Below are 25470 nucleotides of genomic sequence, written 5' to 3'. Positions count from 1 at the left end.
TACAAAAATAAATCCAGGGGGCTGGGGTTGTGGTTCAATGGTAGAGTGCTCGCCTAGCACGCATAAGGCACTGGGTTTGATCCTCAGCACTTCATAAATATAAGGATATTGTGTCCACCCAAAAAAAATTCAGCATTGTACCCACAAAAATTAAATATTTCTAATTAGTCTCTCAGACAAATAATTTTTACACCGACGCCTGACTCTTGGAGTGAGATGTGTTAAAACTCGTCTGCACAGACTCAAGTCTTCCGGGAGGGAAGACTGGCAGCAGCACACCCACACACTCAGTGCAACCATGCACCCAGAACCAGCGAGGCCCTAGAATAACCTACTGGGCGCACTCGCCAGGACGTGGGACCGGGCGGAGTCTGCACTGAGTCCGCCCCTCCGGCGGCGCCAGGGAGGCAGGGGCGGGACTTCCGCCCAGCGAGGCGCTACTTCCGGGTCGGCGTTGATCGCTGCTGGTGGCGAGCATAAGTGGTTTTGGGCAAGCCTACGGGCGGGGCTGAGGCCCGCGCGCGGCTGGAGATGCTGGGGGGCGGCTCTGGGGCCCGGGAGGACAAAGCCGAGGGCGCCCGGGCGGGAGCTATAGCCTCGCCGCCCGCTATCGACTTTCCGGCCGAGGGCTCGGATCCCAAGTATGATGGTGAGTGAACCCGCTGCCGCGCGCCGTCTGGCTGTCCCCTGACCATCCGCGGTTCAGTGCAGTTCGGCGTCGGCAGCGGTCGTTTCAGTACCTGGGTTAGTTCAGCTGCCTCCGGGCTGCACCCGGGGTGGCGTGCGGGCAGTCAGGGTAAGGTAAATATTTATTGAAAAAGCTTCTCCGATCTGCTTGTTTGTTTACATTTCTGCTCCTTGGTTTCCTTTTTACGGACTGAGGCCTTTGGATGGCTCAGGACTTTCAGGTGGCCACTTTCCAGCTCTTACGCTGTGTGGTTTGGTCAGTCGTTGAGAATGATCTTTGTTCTGCAGACTATATGCAGAACAGTTTGGGCTAGGAGACGCAATTTGTAGCTTGTAGTTTTGCATCAGTAATAGAATGATGATTTCTCACAGTGAGGCAGTGGAAATGCCCGTTTTCTTGAGGCTTTTGGTTATTAGATGGCCGTTACTTAAGTCAACTAGCGTAAAGTGAGAGGTCCTAAAACAAGGACTCTACTATTTTACTGAAAATGCAGGGTTGTTAGTTGCACTGGCAGGGTTGTTAGTTGCTGCCAGTTTTTTTTTGGACAATTTTAAAAATTAAATGTGGTATCAAGAATTAATACATTGGGGCTGGGGCTGAAAGCTTCAGTGATACTGCTGGTGTTTAAGCATAAATGAGACCCTGAGTTCAATCCCCAGCACCAAAACGGACAAGGACTCAAAGAAGTTTTAACTATACAGTATTCCTAATAAAATGACTACAGAGAATACACATTCAGTTGAAGCATGGAATAAATATTACTTTGTTGCAGTGGATTTAAAAGTGCAAATTGAGTTGAAAAGGTTTTGGAAAAGTCCTTGCATTTTCATTCCTAATACTGCCTGTAATGCTTTACCACAATGAAAAAAAAAAAAAAAAAAGCAGACCGTGGTGGTAATTTAGGTAGAGTTTTACAGAGGAAATTTGTAAGATAACAGTTTTTTAATAGATACATAGATCCCCCCCCCCCCTCACTTTAGGTGGTATATTAACAGCAGCTCAATACTGTGGAACATGTTATGTCATAGGGTAAGCCCCAGCTGTAAACATGCAAGTTTCTTTCTGTGATAAGCGTTTCTGCAAACCAAAGATTACTTTTGAAGGGAGTGATCTTAGATAAACTTTAAAAATTTTTCTTCTCTCTTGTGCTCTTTAAAACCAACATCTGCCTTTGATAAAGTTTTTGTAGGTTTTCTTTTTGTGAGCATAAGGAATACCAGGAGCTAGTCACAGTGGCACACATCTGTAATCCCAATTACTCAAGATGCTCTGGCAGAAGGATCACAAGTTTGAGGCCAGCTGGGTAACTTAGCAAGATCTTGTCTCAAAAATAAAATGAAAAGAGTTGGGGATATATCTTAGTGGTAGAACACTTGCCTGGCATGCAGGAGGCCCTGGGTTCAATAAAGAGGGCCAGCAGTAAGCCCATGGTTTCATTCATTCTCTTCATCTGACAGTTTTTAAAAAATGTTATTTCAGGGAGGCTGGGATTGTAGCTCAATGGTGGAGTGCTTGCCTAGCATGTGTGAGGCACTGTGTTCAATTCTCAGCACTGCATAAAAATAAATAAATAAAATAAAGATATTGTGTCCATCTACAACTGAAAAAAGAAAAAGTTATTACAAGTTTATCTTCTGGGCTTGTCTTCCTCTTCTCCTGGGGAGATTAAATTAGATGATCCCTTTCCTGTTTGTATACTCCCATCCTGCTTGGCAGAAGTCTAGATCTCGAATTCATCTAGTGTCTATCTTTTTATTTTTTAAATTTTATTAATTTTATTTTTTTGTTGTAGTTGGACACAACACCTTTATTTCACTTGTTTATTTTTGTATGTGGTGCTGAGGATCGAACCCAGGGTCTCCCATGTGTGAGGTGAGCACTCCATCGCTGAGCCACAACCCCAGCCCTAGTATCTGTGTCTTATTTCTTACCATTTTATGAGAACTTTACCTCTTTGCTACTTTCCTTTTTCTCTTCTACTCATAACCAGTACTGTGAAATGGGAATCTTTCAGCTTCAGCCTTTCTTTCTTTTCCATTTTACTCATTTGAATATCTTTCCTCTGGTCTTTTAAATGTTGTCCATTTTCTTGAATTATTAAAAGCTCATTTGAAAAATGACCAACTTTTCTCTTTTATTTCTTTATATTAAAAAGTAGAATTTCTGGGCTGGGGATATAGCTCATTGTAAGACTGCTTGCCTGGCATATCCCTAGCTCTGGGTTTGATCCCCAGATGTAAAAAGGTAGATAAGTAAATAAGATAGAATTTTCTCATTGTATAAAATGGGGAAAACTAAGAGTATAAAGAAGGAGACAACCCTCCTATCCACAGTCTTACCACTTTAATGGTTAAGTGTACGAGCCCGGCGTGGTGGCGCTATCCTGTAATCCCAGTGGCTCAGGAGGCTGAGGCAGGAGGATCACGAGTCCTAAACTAGACTCAGCAAAAGTGAGTGCTAAGCAACTCCGTGAGGCCCTGTCTCTACATAAAATACAAAATAGGGCTGGAGATGTGGCTCAATGTTGAAGTGCCCCTGAGTTCAATCCCCTTAAGCGTACATATTTTTAAAAATTTTACCAGGCATGGTGGCACAGCACTGTAATTTCAGGTACTCAGGAGGCAGAGGCAAGAGGATCAAAAGTTTGAATCCAGTTTTGGCAACTCTGTGAGATCCTGTCTCAAAATAAAAAATTAAAAAGGCCTGGGAATGTAGCTCAGGGGTAAAGTGCCCCTGGGTTCAATCCCCAGTATGGGGGTCAGGGAGAAGTTTTTACATTAACAGCATGTTTAGAATATAGAAAGGCATGAAGATTTAAAAACCATAATCTCATCATCCAGAGGCTATGGTTTACATTTTGGTGTAGCTAAAGACAGTTTTTATTAATGATTTCACATTTTAAAATGTTTGTCCAAGAAAGGTAACAGGAATGGATTGATGATTTCCATCTAATTTTGTTGAAATACATTCACAAAGATTTAAAAGTATAAAGGAAAAAAAGGGGTTGGGAGGGTAATTGCCTATACTCACATCCCAGAGGAATACTCACTGTGAACAATTTGATATTTTGGGCTGGGAGTATAGCTTAGTGGTAGAACTTTTGCTTGGCATGGGAGAAGCCCAGGTTTTGATCTCTAGCTCTGCAAAAAAAAAAAAAGAGAAATAAAGAAAACAAATAACTAACTAACTAAATAAATAAAAGGAAGAAAGAGAAACAATTTGATATATTTATTTGCAGGTATTTATTGAGAGCTGTATGCCAGTCACTGTCCTCCATACTATATTATATATTTGGAACAGTCAGACTATAAAACAGCATTATAATATAATTTAATTTCTTTTACAAAATCTGTAGCTATATCGTTAAAAACAAGGGGACAGAAATTTAGTCTGTTTTGTTCTTTCCAGCTTTCAAAATTTTTGTGTATTTATTTAACTATAAAGTAAATGCATTTTAGATTTTTGATCAAGGAGGCATGGTGGTGTGTGCCTTGTAGTCTCTACCACTTGGGAGACTGAGGCAGGAGGATTGCATCTTTGAGGTCAACCCTACTAATATGGTAAGACCTTGTCTTAAAATAAAAGATAAAAAGGGTTGGAGGTGTAGCTCAGTGGTAGAGACCCTGTGTGAGACCCTGGGTTCAATTACCAATACTGTTAATGAAACAAAACTAGATGGTATACCATTTGTAGTATCATTTATTTTTGCTCTTTTACAAATAAGACTGTGTAACATTCATACTATTGTTAATTTAGTTTTGTGCTCTATTGTTGAAAAAGATTTGTCTTTTTTATCGTTAGAAATAATGTATAAAAAATGATAGAAATAATACTGTTGGACGCTTATATACATACATACTCTATGTACCTGTATACATACATAAATCTTTGTCATTATTATTCTTTTAAAAATTATTGTTATTATTAATATTATTATTATTTTGTGGTGCTGAGGATTGAACCCAGGGCCTTGTGCATGTGAGGCAAGCAGTCTACCAACAGAGCTATATCCCCAGCCCTTAAAATTTATTTTTTATTGATGTGTTATAGTCATACATAGTGGTGGGATTTGTTGTCATATATTTGTACTGTCTGATTATTTCTTCAGAATAAATCCATGAATAAATCCATAGAAGTAGGATTGTTGGATCAAAGAAGTAACGTGGTTAGTTTTTTCCCCTTTTTTCTTTTTACTTTTTTGTATGTTTAAGATTTTTGATACAGTGATGATAGGGAAGGTTATGTTGGCATATACTCCCACATATAAAACTGTCTCATGTTACCTTCATTAGTATTAATTGTTTTTTTCTTAGTATTGTTTTATAGCTTGCTTCTTTGATTTGATAATAAACCTTATGATTATCTTTCTATACACTACCATTTCTAACTGCTGCAGAGTAGTGTTTTGTATATATTTAATTTTTTAAAAATTTTCAGTATTCTAAACAGTATCTTACTGAATGTCTTGTATGCATTTTTGTTGTGCTTTGATAGATCAAAGGTTTGCACTTTTCAAGTTCTACAGTTGTATTGTCAAATGTTGTAAACACTTTCGTATCTCTTGTGTTTGAACATACCTGTTTTTCTTTCCTCCTCTTTTTTTGCCCTGGAGATTGAATGTAGGGCCTTGCTCATGCTATCCAGGCACTCCACCACTGAGCTAACTCCTCCCTATCTCTTTTTATTTTATTTATTTATTTTGAAACAGTGTCTTGGTAAGTTGCCCAGGCTTGGCCTCAAACTTGTGATTTTTTTTTTGCCTCAGGCCCCACAGTGGCTGGGATTACAGGCATTTGCCACCACACCCAGCCATGCCTGCTTTTTCTGTGCCCTTGGCAATACCAAGTATTTCAGGCTTTAAATAGTTACCAATGTGATGAACAGACTCTAGTGCCTTAGATATTTTAATATGTATGTCATTAATTACCAGTTACATTAAACCTGTTAAATTTTAATTGTGCTTTTTATTCGCTTGTGAGATGTCTATGTAAGTTTTATTTCCTTTTCTTGTCATGCATAATACAGACATAAGTACTGTGTCTGAATTTGTGATTTGTATTTTAAAATGTCTTTATATGGGTTGGGGATATGGCTCAGTGGTAGTGTGTCTGCTTGGCATTCATGAAGGCTTGGGTTTCATCCCTGACACTGAAAATAAATAAATAAAGATATACAACAGTGTTTCTTGCTTTTTTTTTTTTTTTTTTTTAAGATATCTTCACATAAGGAAGTTTTTGTGAGGCCACATTTTTCATTTTTTTTCTTTCCCATACTCAAACAACTAAGTATTTATTTAAAATGAATAGCACATCTGCTACAAGAATGTCATGCGGGTGTGTCCCCCCCTACCTACAGATCAGAGAAGAAATTGATAAATAAAGACTGGATTTGAAAATGTCTGGTCTTCCAGGACATTTAGTGGTTGATAGAGGAGAGTGGAACAGAATATTTGAAATGGGCCAATTTTATTTATTTATTTTACTTTTTTGGTTCCAGGGATTGAACCTGGGGCGCTTAATCTCTGAGCCACATCCCCAGCCCTGTTTTATATTTTATGTAGAGACAGGGTCTCTCTGATTCGCTTAGGGCCTTGCTAAGTTGCTGGGGCTGGCTTTGAACTCGCAATACTTCTGCTTCAGCCCCCAAAGTCACTGGGATTACAGGTGTGTGCCAGTTTTTGAAGGTATAAAAGATACACAGTCATCTGCCTGCAGGATATTTCCAATTGAATGCGTCCACAACTGTTGAGAATTGATGTGTCTCATCTTTCCTCTGACAGCTCCTCTTACAAGTTTTCACACTCATTAATACCTCTTCCTCCCCATTCCTAGTGTTTTAAATCCTGCTCTCAATGGTTCTATAACTTACCTCCTTTACTCAGTTTATCCACATCTTCCCTTGTTTACTTCCTGCCTCCTTCCAGACCACCATCATGGTGTCTTCAAGTATTTTTCCTTTATTATGTTTTTTACTTGTTCAATAATTTATTAAATAAACCATTAGTGAGAACGTATGACTTTCAACTGAAGTGCCAGCTCATCTGTCTGTCTGATCTTGCATAGTGGTGAGAGGGTGAACTTGGGAGTCAGGCTAACCTGCCTGATTTGCTAGTCCTTAATCTCTTAGATCAGTGTCCTCATCTGTAAAAAATGGTGATGGTAACACTTTATATTGTTTTTTAAAAATTAGAAGAAGCTGGGTGCAGTGGCGCACAATTTGGAAGGCTAAGGCAGGAAGTTTGCGAGTTCAAAGCCAGCCTCAGCAATTTAGCAAGGCCCTAAGCGAGTCAGTGGGACCCTGTCTCTGCATAAAATATAAAAAAGGACTAGGGATGTGGCTCAGTGGTTAAGTGCCCCTGGGTTCAATTTCCAGTACCAAAAAAGAAGAGATTACACACGTACAACACCTGTACATATGCAATCATGTGTTCACAGTAGTTTCCATCCTTCTTTCCTTCTCTCCCTTGTCAGCCTTCTTTCTTTATGCCTGCTCCCCAGAGGATGGAGGCCATCCTATTCTACACTTGCTTGCTTATTTGCTTTAAAATCATTTTGTTTTTTTCCTTCCATTGTACATATCATTGCTACCAAAACTGTTTCCCTTCTGCCTCATGACATCTTGCTACTGGTCCTCCATCTTATAAAATTCAACTTGAAACTCACTTCCACAAAGCCTGCTTTTCTTAACTCAACTTAGCATGACTACTCTTTTGTTTTTTATTTCTCTTCAGTTAAATAATTTGTATTTCATTAATTGGAGTATGCTGTTTTTTTCATTTTGAGACATGTTTACCAATAATTTTTTCCTTTAAAATTTTTAGAATCTGATGTGCCAGCAGAACTCCAGGTGTTAAAAGAACCCCTACAACAGCCAACTTTCCCTTTTGCAGTTGCAAACCAGCTACTGCTTGTTTCTTTGCTGGAACACTTGAGTCATGTTCATGAACCAAACGTACGTCGATCAAAACAAGTGTTTAAATGTAAGTAAAAATAACTTGATCTTGCTAAGTAAAGCTTATGAAAACACTATATTGTTTAATGTGGGTCCAAGAAACAGCTGGTGTATAAAATTGAGTCAATATTAAGTGTGAATAATTTACATCCCTTAAATTCATATTTTCTTTGGGTAACTCCTGGGGCTCCGAAATTGCATGTAATTGCATAAATAAAAGACTTTTTTGGTTTTTGTTTTTGGGTACTGGGGCTTGAACCCAGGGGTGCTTTAAAACTGAGCTACCTCCTCAGCCCTTTTGATTTTTTAAATTTTTAGATGGGGTCTCACTAAGTGGCTGAGGCTGGCCTCAAACTTTCGATCCTCCTGCCTCAGCCTTCCGAGGTGCTGGAAATGAGTGTGCCACTGCTCTCAGCTAAAAGAGCATTCTTTCGTATCTGTAGTATAATGTGATATTCATATGATTTTTGAAGATCTGTTTTGATTTGGTTGACATGCAGCTAAAAGAAAATCACATGTATGCATTCTGAACCAGTTCTTGACCATACCAGAGAACTAGAATAGCTGCATATTGTGTTGTTGAAAATGTTTTTTATTCCTACCATAGGGTACTTGTATGAGAAACTTGAGCCAAAAAGTGAATAGAATTATAGATGATGTTTCTGGTTCAGCACTTTTTTTCCATTTTGCAGTACTGGGGATTGAACACAGAGGTGGTCTACCAGTAAGTTACATCCCCAGCCGTTTTTAATTTTCATTTTGAGATAGGGTCTTGTTAAAATGCCTAGACTGGTCTCAAACTTTCACTGTTCCTGCCTTAGCCTCTAGGGCAGCTGAAATTATAGGCATGGGCCACCACACCCAGCTGGTTGTTTATTGACTTGAGACCATTGTAGCTGCTTTAATATCTCCAGTCACAGATTCTGAGGTTCTTTTCTACTAAAAAGGTCTTCCCAGGTCTTGTTTGGTGTTAGAAATTCTCAAACTTATACATTTATGTGGTCTTAGAACTTAATATATTTTAGTTAAAAGATGTTCTCATTTTTGTAAACTTGATGGGACATAAAAAGTAGTAAAAATGTTTGTATAGTGTACATTCATTATTTTCTCAATAAAAGCAAATCTTATACTGTACATCCTAAGCAGTGGCATATGTGGGGGGCATAAGAGGTGATTCTTAGGTTCCAGAACCCTGGTACCTAGGGTTTATTGCGTTAGATTCATGGTATAGAAAGTAAGTTATAATAATGTTGCTGCAGTAACATTGCTTATAGTGAAAGCAGATTTGTAATCTTACTGTTCTTTTTGGTGATTGTGGGAACTGAATCCAGGGCCTTGTTCACTGAGCTACGCCCCCAGCCTAATTTTAAGATAATTTTGAATCCCTTATATACAGCATTTTTAGATTACTGAACTTTAAAAACTCTAATTTTTTAGAGAAGATTCTGGTTGGCTTTATTTTTGTTATGGGTCAGGCTATATGGGCAATGACCAAACAAACTCCATTTTACCCTAAGATTACATTTCATGTAAGCAATGCTTCTCCCATGGGAAAGCCCCACCTCTGTACCCATTAAGAGTTACCTGGCACAGCAAACTTGGCAACACAAAATAGCACTTTTTTTTTTTTTAAGTTGTTGATGGACCTATATTTTGTTCATATTTATATGTGGTGCTGAGAATTGAACCCAGTGCCTCATGTGTGTAAGGCAAGCTCTCTACCAATGAGCCTTAATCACAGCCCCCAAATAGCAATTCTTATAGCAATTTTCTTATGTAAAATTGTTCTCTTTGGTTTCTATTTTTCTTGGGCAGTATACCTTGTCAGAGATTGTCTAGATGTTAGTAACTATTCTCTAACTTGTACTGAACTAGGGTCATTTTGACCCATGTCCTTTCTGCTTGCTTGCTGCTATGCCAACCTGGGAATTCCCATGGGAAATACCAGTGTACCCAACGCATTGTCCCGCTAACTGCCCAATTCAGCTTCTGTACCTGCTTGCTTGCAGCTGATCAACCTGAATGTGGTTTTTGTCTTATATATATAAATATCCTAAAATGTTCAGGCTTGGGGCTATTCCTTGCAGAGATAGTTATGGGTCCTGCAGGGGCCAGTCATTGGCTGGCTGGCTAGATAAAGACAAAATTTGGACAAAACTGGGATGTGGTATGTTTTCTTAGCGACCTGCCCCACAATAATTTTGTGATTCTAGAATCAAGCAACATCTCAATTCTATAGAATAAATGTTCCTAAATAAATATTTTTGCTGTGATTCAGTTGCTTGATCTCAGTGGAGAGTTTTGAGTGTGAACAGAATATCCTCTATGATATCTGTATTTCTCATGAGTAAAAGCCAGGGCATCTCTGTAGAAACTTCTTTTTCTGAAGAGCCTGGTATTTGGACTATATATACATCTACTGTGCTCTTTGCATGTTAGCTTAAGATGTTCTGTAACAGAAAAGAACAGTTAATACTCACTTCTGTTGTTACTTCTTATGTTTTTTTCTCCTATCTCTATTATCTTATTGCCTATCAACAAAATGTAATGTGTGAAGATTTTACATTTTTTTCTTGGCCCCCCATCTTTTTAATGGAACTTAGTACTTCAATGACTAGGCATGTAAGCATAGCATACTTGGCAACACAAAATAGCAAATGACTACAGTTTAAGATGGTAGTAATTACAAATGTGTTCTTGATCAGTTAATGTACCTGTTGCTCCCCTGTTTGAGAATCAATCTTCAAGCCATTTTATTAATACAAAATCTTCGTTTTGCATGTTCTTCTTTTATAGTACTCTGTGAGACCTTTATCAAAATGGGGCTGCTGTCTTCTTTCACCTGCAGTGATGAGTTTAGCTCACTGAGACTACATCACAACAGAGCTATTACTCATTTAATGAGGTCTGCCAAAGAGCGAGTTCGCCAGGTAAGCCCTAATGGGTGTGCTCTGTGTATGAAAAAAATAGAGAACTAAATTTTAAAGCATTATGAAATTCTAATTACATGTCAGGTTTTTTAAAATATAAACTTTGCTTATTCAGCAACATTTAAGAAATATTATGTGTTAGACTCTTTGAGGTGCTGAGGTAAAATCATTGAACAAAATAGATCAAAATCCCTGCCCTCATGGAGATTATATTTGGATGAGAGGGCAGAAAACAATAGGAAAAAATATAAAAATATATGAGGTGTTAGGTGGTGTTAATATAAAAGACAAACATAAGGAAGTGAAAGGGCTTTGGAGATGTTGGGAGGGGCTGTGTAACTTTCACATAGGGTGGCCAGGGAGGGCCTCACTGACACAATGTTAAAGTCAAGAGTTGAAGGTGAGAGAATGAACTATGCAGATATGTAGAAGAAGATCATTCCAAGCAGAGGAACAGTGTAGGAGGGTCCCATGGTGGGTATGCAAGTGGCAGTGTGCTGAGGCTGGGAGTGAGGGACTGTAAGGCATCCCTATGGCTGGAGTAGAGTGAGCAAAGGGGAGAATTTAGAGGGAACACCTAAATTCAGGGAAAGAAAGGAGTGGAGGGGACAGATGAAGTAGGACCTTGAGACCATTTTTTTTAAAAAAATATTTTTTTAAGTTATTGATGGACCTTTATTTTATTCATTTATATGTGGTGCTGAGAATTGAACCCAGTGGCTCACACGTGCTATTTATTTATTTATTTATTTTTTGAGAGAGAGAATTTTTAATATTTATTTTTTAGTTTTTGGCGGACACAACATCTTTGTTTGTATGTGGTGCTGAGGATCGAACCTGGGCCTCACGCATGCCAGGCAAGCGTGCTACCGCTTGAGCCACATCCCTAGCCCTTGAGACCATTTTAATGGGCTTGGTTTTTACTCAGAATAAGATGGGACACATTGCAATTTTTTGAGCATAGGAGTGACATAATGTGATTTACATTTTATTATTTTTTATTTTTTTTGGTACCAGGAATTGAACTCAGGAGCATTCAACCAATGAGCCCCAGCTGAGACAGAAGAGTCACAAGTTAAAGCCAGCCTCAGCAATTTAGTTGAGATCCTAAGCAATTTACTGAGACCCTGGTCTCAAAAAAAGTAATAAAAAAGGGCTGGGGATGTTGCTCAGTGGTTAAGCATCATTGGATTTGATCTCTGGTATTCTGATCCCCACCCATCGCCAAAAGTTGTTTTTGGTTTTGTTTTCAATATTGTTTTGAGTATTTGGGGCTATAAATGTGACATTGAATTTTGAAAGATTGCATATTTCAAACTTTTCAAAATGGTTTTTTAAAAGTACTTTTTTTGTTTCAGGATCCTTGTGAGGATAATTCTTATATGCAGAAGATCAGGTATGTGTTAAGTACTTCTTTGATTATGCACAGACTAAACTATTCAAAAGAAATCAGTATTAATTTGAGAGTTAAAAAATGATGTTGTTAGGGTAGTTTGTGAATTTTTCTTTTTGGAACCTGGAATTGAACCCAGGGGTGCTTAACCATTGAGCCACATCCCCAGCTCTTTTTTTGTTGTTGTTTTGAGACAGAGTCTTGCTAAGTTGCCTAGGGCCTCACTGAGTTGCTGAGGCTGGCCTGGAACTTTCCATCCTCCTGCTGCAGCTTCCTAGGCTGCTGGGATTACAGGCGTGCTCCACTGCACTGGGATAGTTAATGACAATTTAAGACTGTGTTGTTAGAGCTTAGTCCTGCTCCAGGACTTGCTTTCTCATTTCTTTCCTCTTCCAACTCTTGTCCCCATTGAGTGTGGATTCTGTTAAGCCCCACTGTTAATTCACCTTACTGATACCCCATCTCTTTTAGGGAACATCTGTTTACAAAATATTTAAAATCTATGTCTGGTCTGCATTGTAATTTAAATAAATTTGTTACTGAGTTTACCTAATCAATTACTGTCCAGTAACCTTCCTTAGGATTTCTGTTGTAAAACATTTGTGGTAATTTATAACTGGTAAGGGACTTGAAATTAGTTTAATGACCCCTTTGCTATTTTCAGTACATTGTTGATTTGCTTAGCCAATGTTTTCTTTATAAAGAATGAAAAATTTTACTTCATTTTATATATATATTTTAGTTGTAGATGGATACTTACTTTTATTTTATGTGGTGCTGAGGATTGAACCCAGTGCCTCACATGTGCTAGGCAAGTGCTGTACCACTGAGCTACAGCCCCAGCCCCACTTCAGTTCATATTTTTATAAATGATTGCAGTTTAGTAATAGATGATTGCAGTTTAGTAATAGATGAGTCAGCAGATTTGTACATAATACAGTGAATATGAACTGTCCTAGAACATATTGTTTCAGGTTTTAATATTGATTATATATTTGGCCACTGAAGGGGAGTAGACTTTTAATCCTAATGATTTGGGAGGCTGAGGCAAGAGTGTTGCAAGTTGGAGACCAGCCTCAGCTACTTAGTGAGAACCTGTCTCAAATTTAAGAAAAGCACTGGGAATGTGGTTCAGTGGTAAAGTGTCTCTGGGTTCAATCCCTAGTACCAAAAATAAAACCAAAAATATTGATTATGTGTTTGTATTTAACTTTTAGATCCAGGGAAATAGCCTTTGAAGCACAAACTTCACGTTACTTGAATGAATTTGAAGAAATTGCCATCTTAGGAAAAGGCGGATATGGAAGAGTATACAAGGTTTGTTTTCTACTTGCTCATTTTGACCCATTACTCTATAAATAAGTGTATTTTGAGAAGTTGTTTTCATTATTATTATTATTATTATAAAGCACTCAGAGAATGCCTAGATGTCACATTTATTTACTTATCATTATGATTTATTATTTACAGGGAAGTATGTAGGTTTTAATATTTTTCATTTCTTTTTTCTTTTTAAAGAGAGAGAGGAGAGAGAGAATTTTTTAATATTTATTTTTCATTTTTCGGTGGACACAACATCTTTATTTTATTTTTATGTGGTGCTGAGGATCGGACCCAGTGCCCCCCGCATGCCAGGCGAGCACATTACCACTTGAGCCACATCCCCAGCCCAAGTTTTAATATTTTTCTAAGAATACTAGGTGTATTCTGAAAACATAAGAGCTTTGTTTTATGGTATATTCTTTTTTTAATATTTATTTTTTAGTTTTAGTTGGACACAATATCTTTATTTTTATTTATTTATTTTTATGTGGTGCTGAGGATTGAACCCAGGGCCTTGCATGTGCTAGGCAAGCACTCTACTGCTGAGCTACAACCCTAGCCCTTAGGGTATATTCTTATTAAAAATGTACAACTACTTGTGAGACTGAGACAGGAGGATTATAAGTTCAAGGCTAGCTTTGGCAACTTAGAAAGACCCTTTCTCAAAGTAAAATATAAAAAACAGGGTTGGGCCTAATCTCCATCATGTGGGATTAGGCCTCCCCAACTTCCTTAATAAGACTCCTGTGGTGCAAGAATTAAAATCAAGTATCAGTAAATGGGATGGACTCAAGCTAAAAAGTTTCTTCTCAGCAAAAGAAACAATCTGTGAGGTGAATAGAGAGCCTACATCTTGGGAGTAAATCTTTACCCCTCACACATCAGATAGAGCACTAATCTCTAGGGTATATAAAGAACTCAAAAAGCTAAGCGCCAAAAAAACTAATAACCCAATCAATAAATGGGCCAAGGACCTGAACAGACACTGAAATGTCTGTTCCCTGATATACAATCAATCAATAAATAAATGAAAAAATGTTCATCATCACTAACAATTAGAGAAATGCAAATCAAAACCACTCTAAGATTTCATCTCACTCCAGTCAGAATGGCAGGTATTATGCATACAAATAACAATAAGTGTTGACGAGGGTGTGGGGAAAAAGGTACACTCATACACTGCTGGTGGGACTGCAAATTGGTGCAGCCAATATGGAAAGCATTATGGAGATTTCTTGGAAAATTGGGAATGGAACCACCATTTGACCCAGCTATCCCTCTCCTTGGTCTATACTCAAAGGACTTAAAAACAGCATACTACAGGGACATAGCCACATCAATGTTTCTAGCAGCACAATCACAGTAGCTAAACTGTGGAACCAACCTAGATGCCCTTCAGTAGATGAATGGATTAAAAAAAAAATGTGGCATATATACACAATAGAATATTACTCAGCAATAAAAGAGAATAAAATCATGGCATTTGCAGATAAATGGATGGAGTTAGAGAAGATAATGCTAAGTGAAGTTAGCCAATCCTAAATGCGAATGTTTTCTCTGATATAAGGAGGCTTATTCATAGTGGGATAGGGAGAGGAAGCATGGGAGGAATAGATGAACTCTAGGTAGGGCAGAGGGGTTATAAATGATGGTGGAATGTGATGATCATTATTATCCAAAGTACATGTATAAAGACATGAATTGGTGTGAATATACTTTATACATGACCAGAGATATGAAAAATTGTGCTCTATATGTGTAATAAGAATTGTAATGCATTCTGCTGTCATATATAAATAATAAATTAAAAAAAAAATCCAAAACAGGGCTGGGGATGTAGCTCAGTGGTAGAGTGCCCCTGGGCTCAATTCCTAGTACAAAAAAGAAAAAAAAAAAAAAAGTGTTGGGGCTGGGGATGTGGCTCAAGCGGTAGCGCGCTTGCCTGGCATGCGTGTGGCCCGAATTTGATCCTCAGCACCACATACAAAGATGTTGTGTCTGCCGAAAACTAAAAAATAAATATTAAAATTCTCTCTCTCTCTCTCTAAAAAAAAAAAATGTGTTAATATGGCTGGGGATGTAGTTTTGGGATAGAGCTAGCATGTGTAAAGTCCTGGGTTTAATCCTCAGCAACACACACACACACACACACACACACACACACACAGTGTTACTAAAAAGAATATCCTGCATTTTGGGGCTTAGGTAGGTTAGCTGATGTTCCTGTTCTTTAGACCTGGAACCTTTGGGTGTCAGACTCACACAGTTTACAAAGCTGCAGTCCAGCCGAGTAGGACTCACTTCCCAGAAAACAGGGGCAAAGATTCTTGGCTTTAGCTTAATTTGATCTTTTTGGCTAGTTTGGGTTAACTAAGCTCAGAATAGAGGAACTTATTAATTTATAATTTATTGGAACTTAATACTTAGTCTTTTCTGCTTTTTAGGTCAGGAATAAATTAGATGGCCAGCATTATGCAATTAAGAAAATTCTGATTAAGGGTGCAACTAAGACTGACTGCATGAAGGTATGATTTTAAGAAGTGTTTTGAGCTAGACCCAGTGGTGGCATGTACCTGCATTTCATCTGCTGGGATGCTGTGGTGGGACTTGTGCCCAGGAGTTCAAGATGGGCTTGGGCAACATAGCAAGCCTCATTTCAAAGAAAGAAACAAAGATTTATTTTGTATAATTGTGAATTAAGTTCCTTTTCAAAGGAGTTATATGTGTATTTGGCAAATAGTAGGTGGTATGGATTGCTCTCTTAAAAGATGAGATTGTAGTATAGTATAAATATCAAAACTAAATTTTTATTTAAGGTAATTTTTTGTAGACTACCACATTTCAAGTCATTGCTGGGGAAATTAATTTTTCAGGTAAATGATTAGTGTATAGTACAATTTATTACTATAAAGCATGAGCCCGGTTTGTCTAGGTCTTCCCCCTACATGCTATTGTGGTTCTGGGAAAACTGCCTTATTTTCTGAGTTGCTGTTTCTCTCACTTGACTATAGTGTTTTTTTTACTTACCTTGATTTGATGTAGGAAATCAGATGAGAGAATGATAATGAATGAGCTTTACGAAACATAAAGTGCTGTATAAATTTATTTAGTTGCTGTAACTATTTGTCTCTCACTAGAATATCCCCATTGACATAGTTCAGATTGCTTGTACAGAGAGATTTTTATTATTTGCTCTTGAACAAGAAGTGTTCAAGAGGAATAAACACTTAACAAATTGCTGGTAAAATCTTTTTACATTTTCTTTAGGTACTACGGGAAGTAAAGGTGCTGGCAGGTCTTCAGCACCCTAATATTGTAGGCTATCATACTGCATGGATAGAACATGTTCATGTGGTCCAGCCCCAAGGTAAGTCATTTTTGACTATACAAATTGAGCATCCCATGTCTGAAAACATGAAATCTGAAAAGCTCTGAAATTCAACACTTTTAGAGTGTTAAAATTTTTTAGATTTTGTAGTCTGTGTAAATATTTCAGAATCTGGAAAAAATCCAAAGTCTGATTTATTTCTGGTCCTGTGCATTTTGGATAAGAGATAATTAACCTATATAGTAAAATGGTTGGCATATTTCTACTTGTGAGCCAAATCTTGCCTACCCTTGTTTTTGTATATTCCAAGTTGAGAATGGTTTTTTATTTTCAAATAGTTAAAAGGAATGAAAAGAATATTTGGGGAGTTATGAATAATTCAAATTGGGTTATCTAAGCTCAGAATGTGATTTATTGGAACTTAATAAAAAATTTATTAGAACACAGGCTTATGTACCTATTGCTTTTGCACTACAACAGAATTCAGGTTGCAGCTGAGTCCCTTAGAGTTAACAAAACCTAAACTATTTTCTTTCAGGTTTTCCAAAAAGTTTGCTGACTCCTGGTGTATACAACAAGTCTGTTTTTATACTTTCTAAAACAAGCCTGCTATTTTAATAAAGATGGTGTATTCATTTTGACTTATAGTCTCATTTGGTATTATCTATACATTTTAGCTCTGCTTTTAACTTTAAGTTGAAGTACTGGGCTGCTTGCAGATATTTATATTTTGTTTTTGTTCAACAGGCAGAGTTCCTATTCAGTTGCCCTCTCTCGAAGTGCTCTCTGATGTGGACAGGTATGAGGTGTATGCACATTAGACATTGTTTACTGTGGCCTGCACTGACTTGCCTTTGCCTTTTCCTATTGGGAGCTTGGCAGGAGTGTTTTAGGCTTTCTTTTTGTTTATTTTTATTAAAAAATATTAAATTGCTTTCTCCTCAAGTATTTTAGTATGTTAAATAAAGGGTGCTACTGGAATGATTTGATACCCTTTTCAAAAAGCTTATCTATAAGATTCCTACAGACTTGAAGAAGCAGTTGAGATACTCTTTTGATCTCTTTTTACAGTCACTTTTATTTTTTGCTGTTTTTTTTCCTCCAGGGATCAATATGATGTTAAAGACAATGAAAGTAGCAGCTCGTCAATTATCTTTGCTGAGTTTACCTCAGAAAAAGAAAAACCCTTTGGAGAATGTGACATCGAAAATCAGAATAACAAATTGGTGAACTACACCACAGATTTAGTTATAAGGGACAGCAATGAACTTGAGTCATCCATTGATCTCCAGGAAAATGGCTTGGCTGATTTGTCTGACAGATCGATTGTCAAACATCAGCTGCCAGTCAGGCATAATTCAGACCTGGAAGGGAATTTCACATCCACTGAAGAGTCTTCTGAAGTAAACTTTAACTTGTTGGGACAGACAGAGGTAGAGCATTTTCCCAGAACCTACTGATGAGATGTATCTTAAAAATTGTATGAAGGATTGTAATGGGCCTGCCTTCTCATCTGACTTCCCACTTGGCATGCCTCCCTGTCTCTGCTCTCGCTCTTCTGCGCTGTGTTCAGTCTTGGACTCACCATGTTTTCTCTTGCCATATGGCCCTTATATTTGGTCTGCCTCCTTCACTTAGCTCCTACTAATGACCCTTTTCTGACTTCCCTAGTGGGTCATTGCTTCTCTAGACATTCTTTAATGTCTGTGCTGGACTTGGAAGCCTCATTCACACTCTATTTCTGTAGTGTGTTAGCATCATGCTATAAAAATATATTTATGCAAAGAGTTTTCTATTTTTAGAGCTTTATTTTAGATGAGTCCTGTAGGATTACCAGGTCAGTTTTCAGAATATTCTTATTGAGGGTTATACTAATATGCTGGTCAGACTTCCATCACTGGTATTGAATATTAGTATTTTAAAAAGTGAGCATTAACAAAATCTTTACAGAATCTGTCATTAGAATTGCAAAACTGTATATCTCAGCTATATATACATAACACAGAACACAGAATTCTTGTCAAGGAATATATATGTCTGTGTGTATGTTTTTGTTTTTGTTTTTTGATACCAGTGCGTAAACACTGAGCCCATGTCCCCAGCCCTTTTTTAAAAAAAAATTTATTTTTTAATTATAGGTAGAAATACAATATCTTTATTTTATGTGGTGCTGAGGATCGAACCCAGTACCTCATGTGTGCTAGGTAAGCACTCTACCACTGAGCCACAACCCCAGGCTGTCCCCAGCCCTTTTGATATTTTTATTTTGAGACAGGGTCTAAGTTGATTAGGGCCTTGCTAAGTTGCTAAGGCTGACCTTGAACTTGAATTCCTCTTGCTGAGATTACAGATGTGTGAGCTTTTTTTTTTTTTTTTTTAAATATATACATTATATATTTTTAGTTGTAGATGGACACAATACCTTTATTTATTTATTTATATGTGGTACTGAGGATCGAACCCAGGGCCTCATCATGCATGCTAGGCAAGTGCTCTACCACTAAGCCACAACCCTAGCCCAACTTTTTTTTTTTTTTTTAAATGAAAAAACTTTGAATGGATTCACCTGAATCCAAAGGAGTTTAGTTTAAAGGACTTCTAATCAGAATTGTTTCATTGTTCTGTATTTCTGTATTTGGAAAATTTCCTTTGATGCCTAAATGAGTGGGCTGTAGGAAGTTTAATGTTTGCTTATAATTTTCTTGAATCAAGTTATTATATACTATGTGAAGCTAAAGTATATATATTTCAGTAGAGTTATAGAGTACTACATAAGCTTCTTTGATGTTTTATCTTAGATTTAAAAACTGTTTGCAGACCAGTTTCAGAACTGGTTCCTCCGTGTGTCATGTTCGGGAGCTTCTACCATTGGACTCCTACTGACTCTAGCCTGGCCTACCCTTGCCTCCTTGTGTTATGACACACTATTTTAATTATTGAGTTATTGCTCTGCTTCTTGGGCAGGCCTGGGTCCTTAGTGCTTAGCCATTGTTTTTGGCCTAGAGTAGGCAAGTTGAGTGTTGCGTGAATTAGCAAATATGGGAGCCCACAGTGTGTCCTGTCCTAGGTGCAGTACCACCTGATGTTGCATATCCAAATGCAGCTGTGTGAACTGTCCCTGTTTGACTGGATAGCCGAGAGGAACAAGCGGAACCAAGAATGTGTGGATGAAGCTGCCTGTAAGTACCATCTGAATAGTAAATACTGAAGGGGAAATAAAGATAGTCAAATCTTTCTCATCTAATGTTAGGAATTGCCTCTGGGGCTTTAGGTTTAAAAAAAAAAAAAAAAGAATAAGAAAACTAACAATAAAAAAGTTCAAAGAAATAGTTGTGCTTTTTTTCAACATTTTGCAAGAACAAATTTGGAAGATAAATTTCTAAGTAATAAAGTTTTATTAAATTGAAAGAGTACTATGATGGAATTTAGGTTAATGATTTTGGGTAGAATTTTAAAAAATTTTATTCTAATTTGTTATATATGACAGTAGAATGCAATTAATTTTACATAAATCAAGCACAACTTTTCATGTCTCTAGTTGTACACAAAGTATTTTCATACATGTACTTAGGGTAATGATGTCTGTCTCATTCCACCATTTTTCCTACCTCTATGCCCCCTCCCTTCTCTTTCCTCTCTTTTGCCCTATCTAAAGTTTGTCTGTTCCTCCCACGTTTCACCCCACATCCAAAGAAAATATTTGGCATTTGGTTTTGGGGGATTGGCTTGTTTCTTTTTTTTTAGAAAATATTTATTTATTTATTTCGTTTTAGGGGGACACAGTATCTTTATTTTATTTTTATGTGGTGCTAAGGATAGAACCCAGTGCCTCATGCATGCTAGGTGAGCATACTACCACTGAGCCACAATCCCAGCCCTGGATTGGCTTACTTCACTTAGCATTATATTCTCCAATTCTATCCATTTACCTTTAATTGCCATGATTTTATTCTCTTTTAATGCTGAGTAATATTCCATTGTGTGTATATACCACATTTTTTTTACCCATTCATCTATTGAAGGGTGTCTAGGTTGATCCACAATTTAGCTATTGTGAATTGTGCTGCTATAAACATTGATGTGTCTGTGTCCCTGTAGTATGCTGTTTTTAAGTCCTTTGGGTATAAACCGAGGAGTAGGTTAGCTGGGTCAGATGGTGTTCCATTCCCAGTTTTCCAAGGAATCTCCATACTGCTTTCTATATTGGCTAATTAACCAGAGACCCTGTGCCTAATAGAAGAAAAAGTAGGCCCAAATCTTCATCATGTCGGATTAGGCCCCAGTTTCTTTAATAGAATTCCTATTAAAATCAGGAGTCAATAAATTGGATGGATTCATACTAAAAAGCTTCTTTTCAGCAAAACAGTCAGTGAAGTGAATAGAGAACCTACAGATGGGAACAAATTTTTACCACACGCACATCAGAGCATTAATTTCTAGGATATGTAAAGAACTCATAAAAACAAGTAAACCAATCAACAAATGGGCTAAGGAACTGAACAGACACTTCTCAGAAGATCATATACAGTCAGTCAACAAATATATGAAAAATTATTCAACATCTCTAGCAATTAGAGAAGTGCAAATCAAAACCACTCTAAGATTTCATCTCACTCCAGTCAGAATGGCTGCTATTAAGAATACAAATAGGGGCTGGGGATGTGGCTCAAGCGGTAGCGTGCTTGCCTGGCATGCTTGCGGCCCGGGTTCGATCCTCAGCACCACATACAAACAAAGATGTTGTGTCCGCCGAAAACTAAAAAACAAATATTAAAAAATTCTCTCTCTCTCTCTCTCTCTCTTTAAAAAAAAAAGAAAATTCAGAATACAAATAATGACAGGGCTGGGGTTATAGCTCAGTGGCAGAGTGCATGCCTAGCATACATGAGGCACTGGGTTTGATCCTCAACACCCCATAAAAATAAATAAATAATAAAGGCATTCTGTCCATCTACGACTACAAAAAAAATTAAAAAAAAAGGATGTGGGGGAAAAAGGCACATGCATACATTAATAATGGGACTACAAATTGGTGTAGCCAATTTGGAAAGTAGTATGGATATTTCTTATTTGTTTATTTTTATGTGGTGCTAAGGATCAAATCCAGTGCCTCACACAATGTGAGGCAAGTGCTGTGCCACTGAGCTACAGCCCCAGCCCTTGGGTAGAATTTTAACATTTCTAAGACAAATCTGTTTAATTGTCAGTGGACCTTTAGTTTATTTATTTATACATGGTACTCTCACATGCCAGGCAAGCACTCTACCACTGAACCACAACCCCAGCCCTAAGACAAATTTAAATACTTGTTTTACTTTATTATTATCATTTTTTAAATTCTGAAATTGGTGTTCTTATAAAAAAAATTTCGTATATAAAATTATAAAAAATTTCTTATATAATCCAGGCTCCCCGCCTCCCATCAACACCCTATATATATAGGTCCTTCTAGAAACACTTTGTTGGATATTTAAAAATATAACACTGATTCTCGGATTTGGCTGCACCTTAGAATCACATGTAGGATTTTTAAAAATGTGGAGTAACTTTACAGAGGAGAAGCCTGATACAACCTTAGCCAGAGATGGAAGTCACTATCAGTGTTGATAAGTCATGTTAGTGTGAGTATCCTTGGTATGATGTGATGAGAATGGCAATTTATCTCTGTGATCTTCCTTTTCCCAAACCATAGTCCCAATCTAATCATGGGAAAAATAGTAGAAAAATCCCAATTGAAGGACATTCTACAGAATACTTGATGAGTACTTTTCGAAATTGTCACAGGCCAGAGGAATCTAATGATACACAACAACTCCATGTTATATGATAGGTATATCCTGATTGGGGTCCTGGAATAGAAAGAGGAAACTGTAAAGACTAAGGAAACCTGAGTGAACTGTGGACTTTATTTAGTAATATTATGTATCAATATTGGTACACCCATTGTGACAAATGTATCATTTTAATGTAAGGTGTTGATAACAAGGGGAAGTGGGGGCTTGGGGATGTAGCTCAGTGGTGGAGAGCCTCCTTAGCATGCTCAAGGCTCTGGAGTCAATCCTACCACTAAAGGGGAAAAAAAGAAAAAGGGGACAACTGAGTGTGGGTTTTATGAAAACTTTTTGTACTATCCTTTCAGTTTTTCTGTAAATTCAAGATTATTTTAAAATGTAAAATCTGTTTTAAAAGAAAACTGCTGGGGCTGGGGTTGTGGCTCAGCGGTAGAGCGCTCGCCTCGCACATGTGGGTTCAATCCTCAGCACCACATAAAAATAAATAAACAAAATAAAGATTAAAAAAATAAAAGAAAGCTATCTGGGAGTATATCTGTTATTTTTATATAGAGTGATTGTTCTAAGATAGACCTTGGCCTTTGACACTTATTGGAAAATTTACTTGATTCTCATGTCTAGCCAAAGTTAAAAATCACAATATTAGATTATCAGAATGGTAGATGAGAGTGATCTGATTTTTTTCTTAATATTTTTTTAGTTGTAGATAGACCCAATACCTTTATTTTATTTGTTCATTTTTCTGTGGGGCTGGGGATTGAACCCAGTGACTCATGCATGCTGGGCAATTGCTCTACCACTGAGCCACAACCCCAGCCGTGAGTGACTTGATTTTAAGTCAAAACTAAATGTCAGTCATTAATCATTTGCTGTTCTTTATTGGGTCTAAGATATCCTTACTCAAATCTGAGACCAGCTTCCAATGCAAAAACAATGTCTCCAGAAGCTCCTCTATGCACTCCGGTGCTGCTTCTCTGGTTTACCATGTACTTAGGTGGAGGGAATGCACTTGGTTCAGTTCGGTTGTGGCAGGTGGTGTGTTGGTTATTTTCAGTGCCTTGTGTATGTGTCTTTAGCCTGCTGCATGACCGTTGTAGTGCCGTGTGCAGTTCCTTAGGAAAATGGACATAGTTTATTGAAGCACCATATGCAGTTGCTGATCTCTAAACTTCCATTTAGAGAACAAGTAATGAGTATGGCAGGAGAATTTTAATCCTTACCATCCAGTTCAAGAAGTCTGTTAAAACAATAAAGGCAAAATATGTATGATGCTGCTAGGATGGTGTATATGTGTATATGTATATATGTTTATGTAATATATACATATACAGAATATTTACTTATTTTTAATTTTTTGGTGGTACTGGAGGTTGAACCTAGGAATGCTCTTCCACTGAGCTACATCTCCAGCCCTTTTTATGTTTTGAGACCAGGTTTCATTTAGTTCCCCAGGCTGACCTTGAATTTGTGATACTCCAGCCTCAGCCTCCTGAGTAGCTGGACTTATAGACATGTGCCATCATGCTGGGCTGTTTTCTTCTTAAAATATTTTGAAGTTTTAACTTTGTAGTGTTGTCCAACACTGTGTTCATAGCTTCATGTTAGTTTTTTTTTGGACTTATGGATGAACCTTTATATATTAATTTTTTTTTTTTTTTTAGTTGTAGATGGGCATAATACATTTATTTACTTTTACGTGGTACTGAGGATCAAACTCAATGCTTTACATGTGCTAGGCAGCACCACCACTGAGCTACAGCCCCAACCCCTTATTTATTTTTATGTGGTACCGAGAATTGAACCCAGTGCTTCACAAATGGTAGGCAAGCACTCTATCACTGAGGCATGACCCCAGTCCCACTTTACATCAGTTCTGTTTTCACATTTCACCATTCCCAATAATCCCAGGAACAGCAGACCTGGATTTGAGTCCTGACTATACTTACCAGCTTTAAGTTTCCATGCAAGTCTGGGAATACTCTGTCTATCATCTATCAGTTGTGGGTTGTCCCTGTGGTGTGGGGTTGTTGTGAGGATTAATGTGAGGAATATAAAGGATGTAGCAGATTGCCAGGCACAGAAAATGGCATGAATGGACACTACTGCCACAGAATCAGTACCCTGTCTGGCCAGGTCTGCCCCCAGGTCCAGTTTGAATCCTGTGACTATTGCCTGCCATTTGGAGATGTGGGGTGGATAAAACAAGAACCACATGTTTTCAAGACACCACAGGAAGGTAGTGGTTCTACATAGTTGTGGCAGTCAAAAGCTTTTCTTACTTTTCTATTTAGACAGGAGTATGGTAATCACTTTTGTGTGATAGGTAGTCAGAGCAGGGGTCTTTTATAAATGGAACCATTGCTTTTACCACACACACACACACACCACACACACACACACACACACAGAGAGAGAGAGAGAGAGAGAGAGAGAGAGAGAGAGTAGTTTGTCTTCTGAAGTACTTGCCCAATTATAAACTAGATATTGTAAAAAGTTATCCTCTGTGTGTGTGTGTGGAGTAGGTTTGAGCTCTAAAACAAACAAGGCTCATTCAAGAAGAACATGCAGGGTTCTTTTATATGAATGTAAACAATAGATTAGTTAATGATTTAAAATGACTGAGCTATTAAATGCTTAGTTTGATATTACTAAACTTAATTGGCAGGCAAACTCCAGGATTTCTTTCTTTATTAATTTTTATTTAGTCTTATAAATATTAATTAGATGAATTAGTTCACTTTTTTTTTTTTTCTTGGTACTGGGAAACCCAAAGATGCTTTACTACTGAGCTATATCTTCAATCCCTTTTATTTTTTACTCTGAGGAAAGGGTTAAGTTAAGTTGCCCAGGCTGGTCTCGAACCTCTGATCCTCCTGCTTCAGCCTACCAAGTTACTGGGATTATAGGCTTGCACCACCATGCCCTATACTTTTTTCTTTTTGCCACGTACTTCATTTGTCAGTCATTTTTGCAAATAAGTCTTCCAGATGATAGAAATTTAAAACTCTCAATCAAACGAAATTTATCTTATTCCACTATTTGTAATATCTTTAATATATTGTGGG

The 25470-nt window shown here is 37.6% G+C and overlaps 1 protein-coding gene across 3 annotated transcripts in view; it reads left to right on the top strand.

Moving 5' to 3' along the window:
* Positions 1 to 434: 434 nt before the first annotated feature.
* The window catches only part of Eif2ak1 (eukaryotic translation initiation factor 2 alpha kinase 1), a 37944-nt gene continuing 12908 nt past the window's right edge, over positions 435 to 25470 (top strand). For 2 of the 3 annotated variants that reach the window (XM_027953226.3, XM_027953223.3), the window contains exons 1-10: positions 435 to 649; positions 7509 to 7667; positions 10436 to 10569; positions 11928 to 11965; positions 13180 to 13279; positions 15730 to 15810; positions 16553 to 16652; positions 17361 to 17412; positions 17719 to 18046; positions 19681 to 19792. In XM_027953226.3, coding sequence (XP_027809027.1) covers positions 532 to 649; positions 7509 to 7667; positions 10436 to 10569; positions 11928 to 11965; positions 13180 to 13279; positions 15730 to 15810; positions 16553 to 16652; positions 17361 to 17412; positions 17719 to 18046; positions 19681 to 19792 — 1222 coding nt within the window. In that variant the 5' untranslated portion in view covers positions 435 to 531. The remainder of the gene's footprint in view (positions 650 to 7508; positions 7668 to 10435; positions 10570 to 11927; positions 11966 to 13179; positions 13280 to 15729; positions 15811 to 16552; positions 16653 to 17360; positions 17413 to 17718; positions 18047 to 19680; positions 19793 to 25470) is intronic. The other variant, XM_027953225.3, reaches the window with a different exon arrangement.

Source organism: Marmota flaviventris, chromosome 19 (assembly GCF_047511675.1).
Source record: "Marmota flaviventris isolate mMarFla1 chromosome 19, mMarFla1.hap1, whole genome shotgun sequence".
Lineage (NCBI taxonomy): Eukaryota > Metazoa > Chordata > Mammalia > Rodentia > Sciuridae > Marmota > Marmota flaviventris.
Note: the sequence above shows the minus strand (reverse complement) of the source record. Positions and strands in the feature narration are given on the sequence as shown.